This window comes from Macaca mulatta, chromosome 3 (assembly GCF_049350105.2).
Source record: "Macaca mulatta isolate MMU2019108-1 chromosome 3, T2T-MMU8v2.0, whole genome shotgun sequence".
Taxonomy (NCBI): Eukaryota; Metazoa; Chordata; class Mammalia; order Primates; family Cercopithecidae; genus Macaca; species Macaca mulatta.
Window position 1 is genome coordinate 51765755 of NC_133408.1, and position 22390 is coordinate 51788144.

Genomic DNA, 22390 nt, shown 5'->3' on the forward strand with positions numbered 1-22390 from the left:
GTCCCAGCACACACAACGCTGACATCATTTGGTGTGACAACATGGGTGCAGCCAAGCTCCTTTCTCATGCCTTATCTGCCAGTTTCTTTTTTTTTTGAGACAGAGTTTCGCTCTTGTTGTGCAATGGCACGATCTTGGCTCACTGCAACCTCCACCTCTCGGGTTCAAGTGATTCTAATGCCTCAGCCTCCCCAGTAGCTGGGATTACAGGCATGCGCAACCAGGCCCAGAGAATTTTGTATTTTTAGTAGAGATGGGGTTTCTCCATGTTGGTCAGGCTGGTCTCGAACTACCGACCTCGGGTGGTCCGCCCACCTCAGCCTCCCAAAGTGCTGGGATTTATAGGCGTGAGCCACCGTGCCAGGCAAGGATTACCTGCCAGTTTCTGCAGACATGTGCCAAATATACAGCATGGCTGGCTAGACAAAAACCGTAGATCTAGGCTGGGCACAGTGGCTCATGCCTGTAATCCCAGTACTTTGGGAGGGCAAGGCGGATGGATCACTTGAGATCAGGACTTTGAGACCAGCCTGGCCAACATGGTGAAACCCAGTCTCTACTAAAAATACAAAATTAGCAGGGTGTGGTAGTACACACCTGTAATCTCAGCTACTAGAAAGGCCGAGGCAGGAGAATTGATTGAACCCGGGAGACGCAGGTTGCAGTGAGCCAAGATCACACCATTGCACTCCAGCCTATGTGACAAAGTGTTACTCCATCTCAAAAAACAAAAAAATTAGCTGGACATGGTGTTGCATGCCTGTAGTCCCATCTACTTGGGAGGCTGAGGCAGGAGGATCACTTGAGCCAAGGAGTTGGACACCAGCCTAGGCAACACAGCAAAAACCCCCGTCTCTATTAAAAAAAAAAATTTCAAATGTAAATGTTATTGAACCTAACAGTCAAAATATTATTTTGAACAGGTAATCAATTTTTTTTAAAAAGACCGAGGTTTTTAAAAACACGAGGTCATACACTACTATCCACAAAAACTTTTGAAAAAACCAACTAGGTCAGAGTAGGTGGCCACCTGGGGTAGCCCTAACTGTCATAAGCACTGTTGTGACCGAGACTCCGCTCGCAGAGTTTAGGCCGGCCACTCTCGATCCATGTCCCTCGCCTCCTTGAAATCATCTCGATGCCACCCGGGGTCTCCTCTTCCTTCGGGATCCCCCAAAACGAGCCCCTGCCCCCCGAGGTTCTCCAGAGCACGGGCAGCCACTCGCCCACCCTCACATCCAAATGCGCCCATTCTTTACGGCCTGGGACCTCACCACGGCAGCTCGTAGTGGCCGGCGCTGCCGGGGGCCTTGCTGGAGGAAGGGGCAGGGTCCTGGGCCTCCAGCTCGCCCGCACCACCACAGACGGCCTCCACCTCCATTCTCGCGCCTCCTCTTCCCGCCACCCGAGGCCCCGCCCCGTGACGCCGCCACACAAGCCCCGCCCCCTTACTTCCGCCGGGCGCGAGCGGAAGTCACGTACCCGCGCCTCTCCGCGCCGGCGAAGAGGGTTCCGGTGGTTCCCGGGCGGCTGTCGCTAGAGGCCGCGGTTGCTAGGGGAGAGCTGGCGTCCGGCCTGGGAGCTACAGGAAGGCGAGCTCTGGCCGTGACGCCTTCAGAGAAAGCAGGTCGCTCTCGGAACGGACGTTTGTGTGTAGTTTCTGTGGAAGATCCGCTCCGCGGCGGCGTGGGAGGAGCAGGGCCGGGGGCGTTGCGGCCAAACGCCGACTTCGGTGCTGGGACACGGACAGCGCTCGCGTCCGGACGCTGCTGGGCAGCGGGGTCCAGGGATGACGTCTGGGGCTGCCCGTGCCCACTTTTCCAGATTGTTCTGAATGTTCCAGTGAGCTGCTCCCGTTGGGTGGGCTCCTGCGCCTCAACCGCGTTCGGCACTTGACGTTTATTATCAGGGAATTCTCGGTTGCAAGATGGGAATTCCACCCCCAGCCCATTTTGCAGAGGAGGAAACTGAAACTGTCCTTTTGTCAGATGAAATGCAGTGTTCGTTCCAGGAAAATGGGGACTCAAGGCCGGGTGCGGTGGCTCACCCCTCTAATCCCCGCAGTTTGGGGGACAGAGACCAGAAGAGAGATTAAGCCCAGGAGTTCGAGACCAGCCTAGGCAACATAGTGAGACCCCCGTCTCCACAAAAATAAAAATAAAAAAAATAACTGGGCGTGGTGGCGCGCACCTGCAGTTCCAGCTACTCCGGAGGCTGAGGCGGAGGAGTGCTTGAACCCAGGAAGTGCGGGCTGCAGTGAGCTCTGATCACACCACTGCACTCCAACCTGGTCTGCAGCAAGACCCTGTCTCAAAAAAAGAAAAGAAAAATAAATACTTCAACCTTGTAAGGGCTTTGAGCATTTTTGTGGGCTGTTTTTCTACCTAGTCTTTCCTCCCATAGCCCAAAATGTCATAATAATCAATAATGATGATCCCAGAACATTGGGAGGCTGAGGTGGGAGGATCCTTGGAGCCCAGGAGTTTGAGACCAGCCTGGGCAACGTAAGTGAGACCCCATCTCTACAAAAAAAATTTTTTAAATGATCCACTTGTGATATGTGACAGTAGTCCCAGCTACTTGAGAGGCTGAGGCAGGAGAATGGGTTGAGCCCATGAGGTCGAAGCTAGAAGCTACAGTGAACCATGATCAAGTCAGTGCACTCCAGCCCCAGGGGACACAGAGAAATCCTGTTTCTAAAAAAAGAAGAAGAAAAGAAAATAGGTACTTCAGATTCACAAGTGCTTTGATCATTCTGTTTTGTTTTTGTTTTGTTTTGGAGATGGAGTCTCACTCTGTCACCCAGACTGGAGTACAGTGGTGTGATCTCAGCTCACTGCAATGTCCAGCTCCCGGGTTTGAGTGATTCTCCTGCCCCAACCTCCCGAGTAGCTGGGACGACAGGCGTGTGCCACCACACCTGGCTAATATTTGTATTTTCAGTAGAGATGGGGTTTCGCCACGTTAACCAGGCTAGTCTCAAACTCCTGACTTCAAGTGATCCGCTTGCCTCAGCCTCCCAAAGTGCTGCGATTACAGGTGTAAGCCACCGCCCCTGGCCAAGCAGTTTGTTTTAATGATAATATTAAAGTATACAGATTCAGAACTTACACAGTGTTTTTCTTTCCATGTAATTTGGAAAAAATGCTTGAATTGGTCATCTTTCCCCTATTCCCCCTTTAAATTGATGGAGCCGTCTTGTCTGTTTTTTCAATCATTATTCACAGGTCTTTCATTTTTCCGGAGGAGAAAATACACACTCCTCTTGAAATATAAACTTTTCTTGAAATGTCTGCGGTTTTTCCATAGAATTGTTGCTGTGTGGTAATCTTCATGTTTTCCTTGTAATCACTATCACACACATCCTTCCCATCACATAACACAGTTTAGAACCTAATTTTTAATAAATGCAGAACACGATTCCTTTCATGGTTCTCCAAAAACCCCCACTCTACAAGAGGCCTTTTGGTGCTGCCAGGGCTATCCTCTTAACTGATGTGCTTGGAATGCCAGGAGAACCAGAGACGGAGGTGATTCTTAGGGCAAAGCTGCACTGTCAGGACATTTTTCTTTTTTTTAGACTGAGCCTTTTGTGACCCATTGGACTTGGGCCCAAACCGAGCTCAGAGCTTAAAAACTCCAACTGCGTCCCTGGGACTGAAAAACAGCATGTTGGGGAACCAGGGAGTGCTGGGGAAACCACAGGCTCTTGTGAAAGGGCAAAGAGTAGCCACAGAGAATTCCTCCCAGCAAATCCATGAAATCTCAGGAAATTAAATACACACTGAGGCTAAGCTCCCAGACTGTCATCACAAGAGGGGAAGGCAGTTATACACCAAGAGGAAGCATGTAGAAAGAAAATAAAATTGAAACCAAAATCCTCTTTCCCCAAATCCAGAGGTTTCCAATTGAATTGTCAGAGAGGTCAGGCAACACATCTTGGTTTGAATGATGCCTTGACTTTCACCGTTAGCTCACTTCCTGACTTGTGTTGCAGGATGTGAGGCTGAAAATCTGCTGGCGTGCCAAGATCAGGACTACAAGATAGCCCGGTTTTCTCCCTGCCCATTCCAGCCTCCATTGGCCCAGAATGTCATACACACTGGATGCTGTTTGCCTTGTTTACAGTGAATTTTAAAAGTTCATTATCTTAGGCTGGGCCTGGTGGCTCATGCCAGTAATCTCAGCACTTTGGGAGGCCCAGGCGGAAGGATTCCTTGAGAATAGGCATTTGAGCCCAGCCTGGGCAATGTAGCAAGATTCCCATCTCTATAAAAAAGAAAAATTAGGCCGGGCGCGGTGGCTCACGCCTGTAATCCCAGCACTTTGGGAGGCCGAGACGGGCGGATCACCAGGTCAGGAGATCGAGACCATCCTGGCGAACACGGTGAAACCCTGTCTCTACTAAAAAATACAAAAAACTAGCCGGGCGTGGTGGCAGGCGCCTGTAGTCCCAGCTACTCGGGAGGCTGAGGCAGGAGAATGGCGAGAACCTGGGAGGCAGAGCTTGCAGTGAGCCGAGATCCGGCCACTGCACTCCAGCCTGGGCGACAGAGCGAGACTCCGTTTCAAAAAAAAAAAAAGAAAAAGAAAAACTAGGCTGGGTGGGGTGGCTCACGCCTGTAATCCCAGCACTTTAGTAGGCCGAGGCAGGCGGATCAGAAGGTCAGGTGTTGGAGACCAGCCTGGCCAACATGGTGAAACCCCATCTGTACTAAAAATACAAAAATTAGCTGGGCAACAATAGCAAAACTCCATCAAAAAAAAAAAGAAAAGAAAATGTATTATTTGTTTTCAAGTGGATTTCTTTGTGATTTTAAGCTATTTTTGTTTTCGTTTTTATTTTTATTTATTTATTTATTTTGAGATGGAGTTTCGATCTTGTTTCCCAGGCTGGAGTACAATGGCATGATCTCAGCTCACTGCAACTTCCGCCTCCCAGGCTCAAGCAATTCTTCTGGCTCAGCCTCCCGAGTAGCTGGGATTACAGGCATGCACCACCACACCCTAATTTTGTATTTTTAGTGGAGACGGTGTTTCACCATGTTGGTCAGGCTGGTCTCAAACTCCTGACCTCAGGTGATCCGCCCACCGCAGCCTCCCAAAGTGCTGGGATTACAGATGTGAGCCACCATGCCCAGCCTTTATTTACTTTTTGAGATGGGGTCTCATTCTGTCACCCAGGCTGGAGCACAGTGGCATGATCTTGGCTCACTGCAACTTCTGCCTCCTGGGTTCAATAGATTTTCCTGCCTCAGCCTCCGGAGTAGCTGGGATTACAGGTGCACGCCACTACGCCCGGCTAATTTTTGTATTTTTAGTAGAGACAGGGTTTCACCACGTTAGCCAGGCTGGTCTCAAACTCCTGGCCTCAAGTGATCCACCCACCTCTGCCTCCCATAGTGCTGGGATTACAGGAGTGAGCCATCGCACCCGACAGTTTTTTGTTTTTAAACGGTGATGCTATCATTTAAATAATTGTTTCCTCTCAGGCACTGCGGTGTTCCATCCATTTATAGTGTTTTGTTGTGTTTTTTTTTTTCAGTAGAGATGGAGTTTCACCGTGATAGCCAGGATGGTCTCAATCTCCTGACCTCGTGATCTGCCCGCCTTGGCCTCCCAAAGTGCTGGGATTACAGGCGTGAGCCACTGCACCCGGCCCCATTTATGGTTTTTCTAACATTTTCATTAGCATTTTTAAAATTAGGTGCCCTGCTCATCTTCTCTGTGTCGTTCCAGTTTTAGTCTATGCACTGCCAAAGCGAGCACTTTGTAGCATTTTCAAGATTGAGAGGCACAGCGTGTACCGAAAAAAACATTTCCTAGATATATCTACTGTATAAGGATGTCTCATCTGGGTAAAATTTGTCCCCGGGCATTGCTCTGATTAGATTTATGGAATTCGGAAGCTGGTTAGAAATTACGTAACCAGCACGTTTTATGCCTTTAACAAATATTGACCAACTGCCTAGAGCCACTGCAAGGGGCACAGGAGCTTCCATTGTAGGGAGGGAAACTGACAGCAAGCGGCCAATGTTATGTTTATTTCAATGTAATTAGGGACTGGGCCTGGTGGCTCACGCCTGTAATCCCAGCACTTTGGGAGGCCGAGATGGCCGGATCACCTGAGGTCGGGAGTTCAAGACCAGCCCGACCAACATGGAGAAACCCCATCTGAATTACAAACACAAAATTAGCAGGGCATGGTGGTGCATACCTGTAATCCCAGCTACTTGGGAGGCTGAGGCAGGAGAATCGGTTGAATCCAGGAGGCGGAGGTTGCAGTGAGCTGAGATTGTGCCACTGTACTCCAGCCTAGGCGATGAGAACAAAACTCTGTCTCACAAATAAAATAAATAAAAACATAATTATGATCAGTGTCAGAAAAGGGACTGGTGGGTGGTTAGGATATCAGCAATAGGCTAACACCTCGCTTGGGAGGTCAGGAAGGGCTTTGATGGGGAGGTGCGTTTGGCCTGAGATGTAAATCCCCAATTTGAGATTTGCATGCCTATTGGCTTTGCCTGGAAGGACCACCCAATACCCTGCCCTGCCTCCCATTGCTACGTACGCTAACACCATGTTTATTTCTTTCTCTCTCTCTCTCTCTTTTTTTTTTTTTTTGAGTTGGTCTTTTTGTGTTGCCCAGGCTGGAGTGCAGTGGCGTGATCATAGCTCACTGCAGCCTTGACCTCCTGGGCTCAAGTGATCCTCCCACCTCAGCCTCCCAACTAGCTGGAACTACCGGCACATGGCACCATGCCTAGCTAATCTGTTTATCTTTTGTAGAGACAGGGTCTTCCTCTGTTGCCCAGGTATCTTGAACTGCTGGGCTCAAGTGATCCTCCCACCTCAGCCTTCTGAGTAGCTGGGACTACAGGCACATGCAACCATGCCTGGCCAATCTGTTTATTTTTTTGTAGAGACGTAATCTCACCTTGTTGCCGAAGCTGGTCTTGAACTCCTGGGCTCCAGTGATCCTCCTGCCTCAGCCTCCCAAAGTGCTGGGATTACAGGTCTGAGCCACTGAGCCCAGCCCCTGTCTGTTTATTATTGTTCTTGCCCACAATCTATATTTAGCTAGATTTGTTGCCTTGTCTATTGTTTGTTTCCCCACTAGAATGACAATTCTTTGAGAAAAGGAACTTTCTCTGTCCTGTTCCCATTGTATCCTCATTGCCTGTAGTGGCCCAGAGAGAGGCCCCACATTTCCTGAAGGGACGAAAAGATGAGTGACAGCAGAGCTGGGGCACACAGTGGTCTGATCAGCTCGGGATGGGTGGGAGTGGGGGCGGCAGAGAGATCAGCCCTGGACGGGCGGGATTTGGGGCGGGAAAGAGATGATCAGCCCTGGACAGGTGGGATTTGGGGTGGGAGAGAGATGGTCAGCCCCGGACGGGTGGGATTTGGGGTGGGAGAGAGATGATCAGCCCGGGACGGGTGGGATTTGGGGCGGGAGAGAGATTATCCGCCCGGGAGAGGTGGGAGTGGGGGCGGGAGAGAGATGGAGCCCGCAGGGACCAGATCATGCAGGGTGAAGGCTAATTAGGAGTTGTGAGAAGCCCCGGAGGAGGTGGGGCAAAGTGACATGACCCAGTTTGGGTTTTAGATCATTCTGGTTGCCAAAGGCTGGGTGTAGAGGAAATATGTGTGGAAGTATTGGGCTTTGCTTTCTGATCTTTTAATCTCTTTTTTTTTTTTTTTTTTGAGACAGAGTCTCACTGTCGCCCAGGCGGGAGTGCAGTGGCCGGATCTCAGCTCACTGCAAGCTCCGCCTCCCGGGTTTACGCCATTCTCCTGCCTTAGCCTCCCGAGTAGCCAGGACTACAGGCACCTTCCACCTCGCCCGGCTAGTTTTTTTGTACTTTTTAGTAGAGACGGGGTTTCACCGTGTTCGCCAGGATGGTCTCGATCTCCTGACCTCGTGATCGGCCTCCCAAAGTGCTGGGATTACAGGCTTGAGCCACCGCGCCCGGCCTTGATCTTTTAATCTCTAATTCTTTTTTCTTTTTTCTTCTTTGAGACGGAGTCTTGCTCTATCAACCAGGCTGGAGTGCAGTGGTGCAATCTCAGCTGACTGCAACCTCCTCCTCCCAGGTTCAAACAATTCTCTTTCCTTGGCCTCCTAAGTAGCTGGGATTACAGGCGCCCGGCACCATGCCCAGCTAATTTTTGGATTTAATTCTTAAATTATGGAACAATTCAGGCCGGGCTCAGTGGCTAACGCCTGTAATCCCAGCACTTTGGGAGGTCGAGGCAGGCAGATCATGAGGTCAAGAGATCGAGACCATCCTGGCCAACGTGGTGAAACCCCCATCTCTACTTAAAATACAAACAATTAGCTGGACATGGTGGTGAGCGCCTCTAGTCCCAGCTGCTCGGGAAGCTGAGGCAGGAGAGTCGCTTGAACCTGGGAGGCAGAGGTTGCAGTGAGCTGAGATCATGCTGTTGCATACAGCCTGGTGACAGAGCGAGACTCTCTCAAAAAAATAAATAAATAAAACTTTAAAAAATTGTTGAATGAATGATCCTAGGGGGTTTCAGAAATACAGACATGATGAGATAAATTAAAATTTTATATTAGTCTTTTTATGTAGCATTCAGACAAAATCTTTATAGATTTGATATATTACGGATTTGAAATCCTTATGACAACTTCTCATATTAGTGTCCAACGGGAAATTTATGATTCTAATTTAAAATGTAAAGTTGAATCAGTTAAGTTAAACTTGTGATTTTAGATTGAAATCTCACTAGCTGTATAAATAGTATTAGGATATTTAAGAGAACTTGAGGTTCAACATATTACAAGGTTTTTAGCAAGGTGTGGTGGCGTGTGCCTATAGTCCCAGCTACTTGGGAAGCTGAGATGGGAAGACTGATCGAGCTCAGGAGGTCAAGGCTACAGTCAGCAGTGATTGCACCACTGCCCTCCAGCCTAGGCAACAAAGCAAGACCCTGCCTGAAAAATTAAAAAAATAAAATATTACAAGTTTAGTTTATTAGATTTATTAGATATATTTGAACTGGGTGCAATGATTCATGCCTATAATCCTAGCACTTTGGGAGACTGAGGTGGGCGGGTCACTTGAGGTCAGAGTTGAAACTAGCTTGGCCAACAGGGCGAAACCCCATCTCTAATAAAAATATAAAAATATTAGCCGGATGTGGTGGCACACACTTGTAGTCCAAGCTACTCAGGAGGCTGAGGCAGGAGAACCGTTTGAACCTGGAGGCAGACGTTGCAGTGAGCCAGGATTTTGACACTGGACTCCAGCCTGGGTGAGAGTGAAACTCTATCTCGAAAAAAAAAAAAAACCATTTTAGTACTTGGAAGGTTTGTCAGATGAGATACTCAAAAAGGAAATCAATCAAATATATTTAATTTGTAAAAGTAATTGAAAATGTTTAAAAGAACTTAATCGCCAGGAGTTTGAGACCAGCCTGGGCAATGAAGTAAGATCCTATGCCTACAAAAACATTTTTTAAAATTATCTGGGTGTGGTGATATATGCCTTCTCAGGAGGCTGAAGTGGGAGGATCATTTGAGCCCAGGAGTTAGAGGCATCTGTGAGCTATGATTGCACCACTGTACGCCAGCCTAGAGACAGAGCAAGAAGACCCTGTCCCAAAAAAAAAAAAAAAGAAATTATATTACCCAAAAAGGTTTTTTTTTTTTTTTTTGAGATGGAGTCTCGCCTTGTCACCCAAGCTGGAGTGCAGTGGTGCAATCTCGGCTCGCTGCAAACTCTGCTTCCCGGGTTCAAGTGATTCTCCTGCCTCAGCCTCCTGAGTAGCTGGGACTACAGGCATGTGCTACCACACCCAGCTAATTTTTGTATCTTTAGTAGAGACAGGGTTTTACCATATTGACCAGGCTGGTCTTGAACTCCTGACCTTGTGATCTGCCCGCCTTGGCCTCTCAAAGTGCTGAGATTACAGGCGTGAGCCACTGCGCCTGGCAAAGGTTTTTTAAATTTGTCCCTTACTTAAGTAATTTTTTTTTTTTTTTCCCAAGACGGAGTCTCGCTCTTGTTGCCCAGGCTGGAGTGCAGTGGTGCGCTCTCAGCTCACTGCAACCTCCGCCTCCCCAGGTTCAAGTGATTCTCCTGCCTCAGCCTCCCAAGTAGCTGGGATTACAGGCATGCGCTACACGTCCGCCTAATTTTGTGTTTTTAGTAGAGATGGAGTTTCACCATGTTGGTCAGGCTGGTCTTGAAATCCTGACCTCAGGTGATCCACCCGCCTTGGCCTCCCCGAGTGCTGGGATTACAGGCGTGAGCCACTGCGCCTGGCCTTTAAGAAATGTGTTTAAATAAAGTTTTCAGTGCACAGAAGTCATCCTAGAGTACACCAGAAACCCCACATTCCTGAGGGTGTTGCCACATTGTATTCTGAAGGATTGTCATAGGGTACACCCCTGCCAGCCACACACAGGAGGTAATTCTGTTCAAGGGCTATTCAAATGCTCCAATACTGTTATTACCAGTGAGAAAACTGAGAGCTAACTACGGAGATGCTGTGAGGCCGGGTGGCCAGTGCGCGCTGAGTAAGCCTGGATCTCCGCCTCCCGGCTCCCCACCTCGGGCAGCTGCCTCTCTGCCAGTTGTCCCTGGTGTCCCCTTAATGAGTCTGCAGCTGGTGACAGTCTTCAGGCCCTGCAGAGGCTTAGTAACTAGCAATTGTTCTGGGTAGAAGGGGTTGACATTGACTCCTTGCAATTCCCATCGGAGGTTGTTATTATCCTGTTACAGGTGTGGAAATGGAGGCACGTGGTAACCAGAGTGACTTGGTGGGTAGGAGGCAGAGCCTGGATGGTCTAACCCAGAGCCCGTGCTCCTCACTGTGTCCAACCATCCACTCACCCGTCCATCTCTCTGAGGTCATCTTGGCCTCGCCAAGAGCTTGCTGGGTGCCTTGGTGGGCACGGGTGAAGGCCATTCTATCCACAAAGAAGGCATGTCTAACACCCGAAATTCCCTCCCTCCATGCCTGTCTCCATCTCTGCCTGAATCTCTCTCTGCATCTGGTGTGTGTCGCTGAGTGTGTACAGACTTTCTCCTGCGCTACGCTTAACTAGGTCACAGGGTGACCTCTGACTGGGCTCTCTCCACAAGCATCCAAAAGAAGCCAGCCATTTGACAAGGACAGCCCTGGCTATAGAGCCAGGACGGGACTCAGGCACAGCCAGTCTGCAAAGGACTGGCCCATGGGAGGACAGTTCTGGATTCACCGCAGTGGGAGATGCAAAAATGAGTTAGACGAAAAGTGCCTGGTCTGAGCGTCCTGGCAGGCACACGGGTGTCCACGCTCCACTGCTGGGTAGGCGCTAGACAGCACTGGGAAGGAAAAGCCACTGTGTCTGTAGGGCCCAGGCACCCCGAGGCATGACCTTCGAGCTGGGCCTTCAAAGGAAGCAAGCTCAAGTTCAAATCTGGTGTCCCTGAGCAAACGTATCCAAAGAGGACATGTCTTTTACGTTTTTACACCCCTCACAACCCCTTATCACCCTAGACAGCTCCATTTTTAAGGGCAGGAGAAGATGTCTACCCGTGACTCTAAGATGCATCTTTTATACATTTTTTAATTTTTTGTTTTATATTTAATTTAATTAATTTATTTATTGAGACAGAGTCTCGCTCTGTCATCCAGGCTGGAGTGCACTGGCACCGTCTCGGCTCGCTGCAACCTCCACCTCCCGGGTTCAAGTGATCCTCTTGCCTCAGCCTCCCAAGTAGCTGGGATTACAGGCACCCGCCACCATGCCCGGCTAATTTTTGTATTTTTAGTAGAGACGGGGGTTTCACCATGTTGGCCAGGCTGGTCTCGAACTCCTGACCTCAAGTGATCTACCCACCTCAGCCTCCCAAAGTGCTGAGATTACAGGTGTGAGCCACTGCACCCAGCCGAGATACACCCTTTGAAAGACATCTGCCTCACAAGGTGGTGTTTTAAAGTGGATAAGGCTCCTAATTTCAAAAGCTCCTGCCCTACTTTTTAAACAAATCCTGAAGAGTGTGCTTTAATAACTCTCCTAGAAACTATTCTACATAAATACATGTTCCGGTTAAGTGCCCACTGTATGCAAAGTTTTACATGTTAACTATTTTGTTAAACTTTAACAGTTTGGAAACTTCGAAAATTGCTTTACACACCTCCTTGCCATCTTTTTTTGGAGACAGGGTCTAGTTCTGTTGCCCAAGCCGGAGTACAGTGGTACAATCACGGCTCACTACAGCCTTGGCTTCCTGGGCTCAAGCAGATCCTCCCGTCTCAGACTCCCTAATACCTGGGACTACAGGCACATGCCACCAGGCCCAGCTATTTTATTTTTTATTTTTTGTAAAGATAAGGTCTCCCTATATTGCCCAGACTGATCTCAAACTCCTGGGTTCAAGTGATCTTCCTGCTTTGGCCTCCCAAACTGTTGGAATTACAGGCGTGAGCCACTGTGCCTGGCCCCTTGGCTTCTTTTAAAACAAAAAGGGTACAGGATTTTTCCTGATAGTATAGAGGTCAAATGTTTATGCATCATGATGTGGGCTGACCCCAGAGACGATGGATGGGAGACGGGCTGTTCCCCCCACTCTATACAGCCTAGATCATAGGCTTTTTGGATTCTTTACTTCTAATTTTAGTCTGTTTACTCATCCAAGCATTCCCTCCTTCCTGTCCTCAGTGAGCACGTCAGCCCTGACCTTCCTGCAACCACTTTTTTTATTTTATTTTTTCTGAGATGGAGTTTCGCTCTCTTACCCAGACTGGGGTGCAGTCGTCCAATATCAGCTCACTGCAACCACAGCCTCCCGGGTTCAAGTGATTTTCCTGCCTCAGCCTCCTGAGTAGCTGGGGTTACAGGCACCTGCCACCATGACCGGCTAATTTTCTTTTTTTTTTTTTTTTTTTTTTTTGAGACGGAGTCTTGCCCTGTTGCCAGACTAGAGTGCAGTGGCACAATCTCAGTTCACTGCAAACTTCGACTCCCTGGTTCAAGCGATTCTCCTGCCTCAGCCTCCCGAGTAGGGATTCCAGGCATGCGGCACCATGCCCAGCTAATTTTTGTACTTTTAGTAGAGACGAGATTTCCCCATGTTGGCCAGGATTGTCTCGATCTCCTGACCTTGTGATCTGCCCACCTCAGCCCCCCAAAGTGCTGGGATTACAGGCGTGAGCCACCGCACCCGGCCTACTTTTTGTATTTTTAGTAGAAATGGGGTTTCACCGTATTGGCCAGGCTGGTCTTGAACTCCTGAACTCAAGTGATATGCCTGCCTTGGCCTCCCACAGTGCTGGGATTATAGGCATGAACCACTGCGCCCAGTCACCTGTGGCTCCTTCTAAATCTGCTGAGGTGTGGTGGACCAGAGACGACCAAGCTCAGTTCATTTTATCCCATTTATCCCTCCACCAATGGTGGATGAGAGCCAATAATGCATTTTTTTTGTTTACTAATCTCCTGTGCAAATATATACATGTAAATATATCTCAGTAATACATATTACATGTATATATAATTATATTACATGCAATAGATATTACATGTATATATAATTATATTACATGCAATAGATATTACACGTGTATACACATGAGTGCTGTTTCAATTTGTAATACTTTTTTTTTTTTTTTGAGACAGGGTCTCACTCTGTCACCCGCCGCAGTGCAGTGGTGCAATCACAGCTCAATGCAGCATCAACCTCCTAGGTTCAGGGGATCCTTCCATCTCAGCCTCCCCAGCAGCCAGGTCCACAGTCACAGGTCACCATGCCCGGCTAATTTTTTTTTGTATTTTTTGTAGAGATAGGGGCTTGCTATGTTGCCCAGGCTGGTCTTGAACTCCTGGACTCAAGCGATCTACCTGCCTTGGCCTCCCAAAGTGCTTGGATTACAGGCGTGAGCCACCGTGCCCAGCCTGTTTCAATTTTCATTGTCTTGTAGACCATTTTACTATGTGTGTCGACCTTTTGTATTTCCTCTTCTGTGACTTGTCTGCCCATTTTTCTTTTCTGTACAAATCGTACAGAAAATTTGTCAGTTTCTAGCAATGCTTTAGAAGTATACACTCTTTGACCCAGAATCCCACTTTTAGAAACTTGTCTTACATAAATCCTTACACAGGTGCACAGAGATATATGTACTAGGATGTTCATTGCAGGAGCTTAGAGTAAGGGAAGAGGGGAAGGAAATGAGATAAATATCCACCAGTGGCAGAATGTATAGGTAAATTATGGTACATTCATACTATACAGTCACTGAAAAATGAAGGCTGTCTGCCTGTACTGACAGGGAGAGGTTTCTGTGACCCCCTAAAAAAAAATAAAGTCCAGAAAAAGAAACATAGAATCCTGTGTGTGTGTGTGTGTGTGTGTGTGTGTGTGTGTGTGTTGTTTGTTTGTTTTCCTCAAGACAGAGTCTCACTCTGTGGTCCGGGCTGGAGAGGGGTGCACGACCTCGGTTCACTGCAACATCCACCTCCTGGGTTCATGTGATTCTCCTGCCTCAACCTCCCGAGTAGCTGGGATTACAGGCGAACACCACCACCAGGCCGGGGTATTTTTTTGTATTTTTAGTAGAGATGGGGTTTCACCATCTTGGCCAGGCTGGTCTTGAACTCCTGACCTCGTGATCTGCCCACCTAGGCCTCCTAAAGTACTGGGATTACAGGCATGAACCACCACACCCGGCCGTTATTGTTATTATTATTATTTATGTCTCTTTGGGAGGCTGAGGTGGGAGGACCACTTGAGCCCAGGAGTTCCAGAGTAGCTTGGGCAACATAGCAAGACCCTGTCTCTATAAAAAATAATTTTTAGGCCAGGCGCAGTGGCTTACGCCTGTAATCCCAGCAGTTTGGGAGGCAGAGGTGGGTGGATCACGAGGTCAGGAGTTCAAGACCAGCCTGACCAAGATGGTGAAACCCTGTCTCTCCTAAAAATACAGAATTAGTTGGGTTTGGTGGTGGGCACTTGTAATCCCAGCTACTCGGGAGGCTGAGGCAGAGAATTGCTTAAACCCAGGAGGCGGAGGTTGCAGTGAGCCCAGATCGTGCCACTGCACTCCAGCCTGAGTGACAGAGCGAGACTCCATCTCAGAAAAAGAAAAAAGTAATAATAAAAATTTTTAAAAATTATTAGGCCAGTTGCGGTGGCTCACGCCCGTAATCCCAGCACTTTGGGAGGCTGAGGCAGGCAGATCACTTGAGGTCAGGAGTTTGAGACCAGCCTGGCCAACATGGCGAAACCCCGTTTCTACTAAAATATAAAAGTTAGCCAGGCTGAGGCACGAGAATTGCTTGAACCTGGGAGGCAGAGGTTGCAGTGAGCCAAGATCACGCCACTGCACTCCAGTCTGGTGACAGAGTGAGACTCTGTATTAAAAAAATAAAAAAGGGCCGGGCGCGGTGGCTCAAGCCTGTAATCCCAGCACTTTGGGAGGCCGAGACGGGCGGATCACCAGGTCAGGAGATCGAGATCATCCTGGCTAACACGGTGAAACCCCGTCTCTACTAAAAAATACAAAAAACTAGCCAGGCGAGGTGGCGGGCGCCTGTAGTCCCAGCTACTACTCGGGAGGCTGAGGCAGGAGAATGGTGTAAACCCAGGAGGCGAAGCTTGCAGTGAGCCGAGATCTGGCCACTGCACTCCAGCCTGGGCAACAGAGCAAGACTCCGTCTCAAAAAAAAAAAAAAAAATTAGGTGTGGTGGTGTGTGCCTGTAGTTCCAGCTACCTAGGAGGCTGAGGCAGGAGGATTTTTGGAGCCCAGGAGTTCAAGACCAGCCTGGGCAACATGACAAGACCCCATCTCTAACAACAACAACAACAACAACAATTAGCTGAGCATGGTAGCGTGGGCCTGTGGTCCCAGCGACTTGGGAGGCTGAAGTGGCAGGATTGCTTGACCCCAGGAGGTCAAGGCTGCAGTAAGCCATAATTGCACCACTGCATTCCAGAGCCTGGGCAACAGAATGAGAGCATATCTAAAAAAAAAAAAAAAAAAAAAAAATGCAGGGTCAGGGGGCTGTGAGTGGAGATTGAGGACTTTCCTGCCAGCAACCTGAGTGCCCCAGCATGCCCTTTTTAGGCTGTTCAGCAGGTCGGGGTTTTTTTCTTCTTCTTCCTGATGGGTTCTCTGTGACATGAGATATTTCGACAGCGAGCCCACTTTAAGCTAAGAAGTTCTATACTGGAAAAAAAAAAAATCTACATGTCCACACAGGATCAGTTAGGGGGTGATTAATTGCGTGTAAGAAAAGATGACACCTCACCTAAGTAGTTGACATTCCTTTTCAACAGCAATCTCATTATTCTCAAAACAAGATTATATCCACCATTTCAACACCACATCCATTGGGAATAGAGTGGTGTACCTCAGTCTAATCTGGCCAGCTGGTGCTCCAATTTGGGGGGTGCATTTTATGTTCCTCACCCCAGAAATCTCCAAGTGTGGATCTCATTACTTGAAGAGGGCGCCATGGGCATTTTAAACCATGCTCCCGTTTTAGCACGCCTCCTTCTGTGCAGACACGCTCACCACATTCTTCGGGAAGCCCGGAGGGTGTCTATTCCAAGAAGGTTGTGTCTCACAGGTAGAAATGTTTTCCTTATACCTGAGGCTGTTGGATGCAGGGTGTCATTCTGAAAATCCTAAACCAGGCAGGCAGCACACACCCACAGTCCCAGCTACTTGGGAGGCTGAGATGGGGAGGGTGGAGGGGATTGCTTGAGCCCAGGAGCTCGAGGTTGCAATGAGCTCTGATTGTACCACTGCACTCCAGCCTGGGTGACCCAGCAAGGCCCTGTCTCAAACAAACAAACAAACAAACAAAAGGCCAGGCACGGTGGCTCACGCCTGTAATCCAATAATCCAAACACTTTGGGAGGCCAAGATGGGCAGATCACAGGGTCAGGAGTTCAAGACCAGCCTGATCAATATGGTGAAACCCCCGTCTCTCACTAAAAACACAAAAATTAGCTGGGCATGGTGGTGGGCACCTGTAATCCCAGCTACTTAGGAGGATGAGGCAGGAGAATCGCTTGAACCTGGGACGGGGAGGTTCAAGCGGTTCAAAAAAAAAAAAAGAAAATTCTGAATCTTTGAGACTCCAACCAAGACTACAACTTATGCTCCAGGGACTATCCTAGGTGCAGGGATGCACTGCGCAGGCTGTGGGGTGACAGGGTGGGAAGAGATACCATCAAGAAACAAGGCCAGGTGCCGCGGCTCACGCCTGTAATCCCAGCACTTTGAGAGGCTGAGGCAGGTGGATCACCTGAGATCAGGAGTTTGAGACCAGCCTGACCAACATGGGGAAACCTCGCCTCTACTAAAAATACAAAAATTAGCCGGGCATGGTGGTGGGCGCCTGTAATCCCAACTACTTGGGAGGCTGAGGCAGGAGAATCACTTAAACCCGGAAGGTGGAGGTTGCAGTGAGCCGAGATCATGCCTCTGGACTCCAGCCTGGTTGACAGTGAAACCCTGTCTTAAAAAAAAAGAAAGAAAGAAAGAAAGAAAGAAAGAAAGAAAGAAAGAAAGAAAGCAAGCAAGCAAGCAAGCAAGCCACCCAGTCAGGTGTGATGGTGGGCAGTACTTGGGAGGCTGAAGCAGGAGAATCACTTGAACCCCGGAGGCAGAGGTTGCAGTGAGCCACTGCACTCCAGCCTGGGCGACAGAGCGAGACTCTGTCAAAAAAAAAATAAAAATAAAAATAAAAAGGATCCCAATGATTGGGAAAATGGAATGCACCGGGAAGGTTAAGCAATCAATATCCCCTGACTCACTTCAAGGGCACTGGAGTCCCACTCATAGCCCACCAGCGGCACAGCCTGCATATGTCTCCACCCCAGCCTATAGCAGGCACGGAGGTAGGCGGGTCCCCAGGTAAGCATTGTCCTGGATGTCCCTACTTTAGCCAGCTCCTGCCCAAATACCACCTCTCCACCGTCACCACCCGCAAATATTTACATCCTGTTTATGCCCAGGCCTCCCAGGGCCTCAATTTTCATGAATAAAATATGAGATTCTAGGCCGAGCCAAGAAGGAAAGAAACCCCCGACAGCTGCTAGGAACCAGAAGCAGTTTAATGTTTCGGTTGCTGTCGCCTCCCGCGTGGTATTTGGAGGAAATTTTAATTGGCCTTTCAAGGTGACTTGGCAGGGAGACTTTGCTTTTCCCTTCTTCTCCTCTCTTCTCTTCTCTTTCCCTTCTCTTCCCTTCCCTTCCCTTCCCTCCCCTCCCCCCCCTCCCCTCCCCTTCTCTCTTTTTTTTTGAGACGAAGTCTCGCTCTGTCGCCCAGGCTGGAGTGCAGTGGCGCGATCTCAGCTCCCTGCAAGCTCCGCCTCCTGGTTTCACGCCATTCTACTGCCTCAGCCTCCCGAGTATCTGGGACTACAGGCGCCCGCCACCACGCCCGGCTAATTTTTTGTATCTTTAGTAGAGACGGGGTTTCACCGTGTTAGCAAGAATGGTCTCGATCTCCTGGCCTCGTGATCCGCCCGCCTCAGCCTCCCAAAGTGCTGGGATTACAGGCAGGAGCCACTGCGCCCGGCCCTCTTTTTTTTTTTTCTTCTTCACAGTTTCGTTCCTGTTGCCCTGGCTAGAGTGCAATGACGCGGTCTCGGCTCACTGCAACCTTCGGCTCCCGGGATCAAGCGATTCTCCTGCCTCAGCCTCCGGAGTAGCTGGGATTACAGGTGCCCACCACCACACCCAGCTAATTTAAAAAATATTTTTAGTAGAGACAGGGTTTCGCCATGTTGGCCAGGTTGGTCTCGAACTTCTGACCTCAGGTGATATGCCCGTCTTGGCCTCCCAAAGTGCTGGGATTACAGGATTACAGGGGCGAGCCACCATGCCTGCACCCCGCCTCACGCCCTTTTATTTTATTTTATTTTATTTTTATTTTTTGAGACAGGGTCCGGCTTTGTCACTCAGGCTGGAGTGCAGTGTCGCGATCATAGCTCACTGGAGCCTCAAACTCCTGGACTTGAAAGATCCTCCCTCCTCCCGCCTCAGCCTCTCAAGTATCTAGGACTACATGCATGCACCATCACGCCTGGCTAACTTTTTGACTTTTATTTTTTGTGTTAAGACGGAGTCCTTTTCCTACACTGCTATCTGGGAGTCCTGGAAGGCAACTACTGAGCTTTATTTATAGGTCTGTTTCCTGAAAAAGAAACAGACCTATATCTGTTTATCCTGAAATGTTGTCACTTATCCTGAAATGTTGTCAAAGTTAAGCCAGAGTGTGCTGTTTAGAGGTAACCTTGTCCAATGTCCTCATTTTATTATTTCATTTATTTATTTCATTTATTTATTTATTCATTCATTTATTTGAGATGGAGTCTCACTTTATCACCCAGACTGGAGTGCAGTGGTGCAATCTCGGTTCACTGCAACCTCTGCCTCCCAGGTTCAAACAATTCTCCTGCCTCAGCCTCCTGAGTAGCTGGGATTACAGGTGAGCAACACCATGCCCGGCTAATTTTTGTATTTTTAGTAGAGACAGGGTTTCACCATGTTTGCCAGGCTGGTCTTGAACTCCTGACCTCAAGATATCCACCCACCTCAGCCCCCCTAAGTACTGGGATTACAGGCATGAGCCACTGGGTGTGAATTTCTATATTTAAAAAAATTGGCCGGGCGCGGTGGCTCAAGCCTGTAATCCCAGCACTTTGGGAGGCCGAGACGGGCGGATCACAAGGTCAGGAGATCGAGACCATCCTGGCTAACACGGTGAAACCCCGTCTCTACTAAAAAATACAAAAAAACCTAGCCGGGCGAGGTGGCGGGCGTCTGTAGTCCCAGCTACTAGGGAGGCTGAGGCAGGAGAATGGCGTGAACCCGGGAGGCGGAGCTTGCAGTGAGCTGAGATCCGGCCACTGCACTCCAGTCTGGGCGACAAAGCGAGACTCTGTCTCAACAACAAAAAAAAAAAAAAAAAAAAATGACCGGGCATGGTGACTCCTGCCTGTAATCCCGCTATGTTGCACAGGCTGGTCCCGAACTTCTGGGCTCACGTGATCCTCCTGCCTCGGCCTCCCAAAGTGCTGGGATTACAGGCATGAGCTACTGCACTCAGTCTATTTGTTTATTTTTGAGACAGAGTCTCATTCTGTTGCCCTGGCTGGACTGCAGTAGCACGATCATAGCTCACTGCAGCCTTGAACTCCTGAACTCAAGCCATCCTCTCACCTCAGCCTCCTGAGTACCTGGGACTAGAGGCTCGCACCACTCCACTGACTTAGTCCTATTTTTATAGATGAGAAAAGTGGAGTGAAGCTGGAAGAGATTTGCCTCAAACTAGGAACCTAGCAAGTGCCTCGGGAGGGATTTGAACCACCAGGCCAGGACTTCTAACCTCCACTGCTTCCTGGACTGGCTTTCATTTTAATTTTTTTTCTTTTTCTTTTAATTGAGACGGAGTCTCAGGCTGTCACCCAGGCTGGAGTGCAGTGGTGTGATCTTGGGTCACTGCAACCTCTGCCTCCTGGGTTCAAGTGATTCTCCTGCCTCAGCCTCCCAAGTAGCTGGGATTACAGGCGCCCACCACCAAATCCGGCTGATTTTTGTATTTTCGGTAGAGAAGGGTTTTCACTATGTTGGCCAGGCTTGTCTCGAACTCCTGACCTCAAATGATCCACCCATCTTGGCCTCCCTAAGTCCTGGGATTACAGGCGTGAGCCACCCTGCCTGGCATCATTTTAAATTCTAATCTAAATAAAAAGTGCTCCAACCTTCCCTCCTTTTCAAAGTGATGTCACCATGTCAGCAACCTAAAGAAATCGTTCTTATGGGAAAGAAAGTTCTGGTTTAGAATTGCTGATGGAAAACAAAACAGGAAGTCAAGCATTCCCAGCTGACATAGACCATCTGGGAATGTACTAGAATCAGTCCTGCTGTGGGCCAGGCTGTGCGGTGTGTGCTTTACCCTGGCTTCAGAGGAGAGAGGAGAGACGAGAGGGATTCAAGACTGCAGACAGCCCTGAGCCAGATCTGTCCTCCCAGGGGAGTGAAGGATGGACCGCAGCCACATGTGGGTTGAACTGGGAGGCATGGACAGGAAGCTAGAACGGCAGAGACCAGAGGGACCGCCATGCTAATGGGGAAGTGGTGTGGCTGGGGGATGGGGCTGCGGACCTCAGGTTTGGGGAATGAGTCAACAGTTAGGGCGTTTGCACCAAAGGAAGGATGGAAAGTCTGCTGGCCCTGGCTGGTTAGACACTAGGAATGCCCTGTGGTTTCCTAACCTCCACTCCAGCCTCTGGTACAAACAAATACAGTGGCAATCCTCGCTCTGTGTGAGTAACAATCCCTGTACTCTACTGAACACTTGCAGCGAGCCAGGCACTGTGAGAGGAGCCGTATAAAAAAAGGAGATCTCGGCCAGGCACGGTGGCTCACGCCTGTAATCCCAGTATTTTGGAAAGCTGAGGCAGGCGGATCACCCGAGGTCGCGAATTTGGCACCAGTCTGGCCAACATGGTGAAACTTCATCTCTACTAAAAATACAAAATTAGCTGGACGTGGTGGTGGGTACTTGTAATCCCAGCTACCAGGGAGGCTGAGGCAGGATAATTGCTTGAACCCAGGAGGTAGAGGTTGCAGTGAGCCAAGACCGTGCCATTTCACTCCAGCCTGGGCAACAAGAGCAAAATTTCATCTAAAAAAAAAAAAAACAGTTTTTGTAGAGATGGGGGTCTTGCTATGTTGCCCTGGATGGTCTCCTGGCTTCAAGTGATGCTCCAGCCTTGGTCTCACAAAGCCCTGGGATAGGCATGAGCCATGATGCCTGGACATAGGACCAAGATTCTACATTTTTTTCCAATAATCTTTTTTTTTTCTTCTTTTTTCTGGTTTCCAGTGGCATTGGATTTTGCTTTATTTTATTTTATTTTATTTCATTTTTTAAGATGGAGTCTCACTCTGTAGGTCAGATTGGAGTGCAATGGCATGATTTTGGCTCACTGCAACCTCTGCCTCCTGGGTTCAAGCTATTCTCCTGCCTCAGTCTCCTGAGTAGCTGGGATTACAGGCACACGCTACCACACCTGGCTAATTTTTATATTTTTAGTAGAGACGAGGTTTCACCATGTTGGCCAGGCTGGTCTCGAACTCCTGACCTCAGGTGATCCACCTGCCTCCGCCTCCCAAAGTGTTGGGATTACAGGCGTGAGCCACCACACCGACTTAATTCAATTTTTTTTTTCTTATTTTTTTTGACCTTGAGGATGAGGATTCTAAGTGAGGCTGCACCACCCCATCCTATATCCTCTGTCTTTAAAAAAAAACACCCTTGGGGCCAGGCACAGTGGCTCACACCTGTAATCCCAGGACTTTGAGGGGCGGAGGTGGGTGGATCATGAGGTCAGGAGGTGGAGACCATCCTGG

At 49.0% G+C, this 22390-nt stretch overlaps 1 protein-coding gene across 6 annotated transcripts in view; it reads right to left on the reverse strand.

Moving 5' to 3' along the window:
• Positions 1-22390, reverse strand: part of RFC2 (replication factor C subunit 2) — a 113213-nt gene that overhangs the window by 23215 nt on the left and 67608 nt on the right. For 3 of the 6 annotated variants that reach the window (XR_013414628.1, XR_013414629.1, XM_077994524.1), the window contains exon 1: positions 1275-1447. Coding sequence is in view for 3 of the 6 variants with exons in the window: in XM_077994524.1 (XP_077850650.1) it covers positions 1275-1381 (107 nt within the window). In the remaining 3 variants the exon portion in view is untranslated. 6 annotated transcript variants of the gene reach the window in all.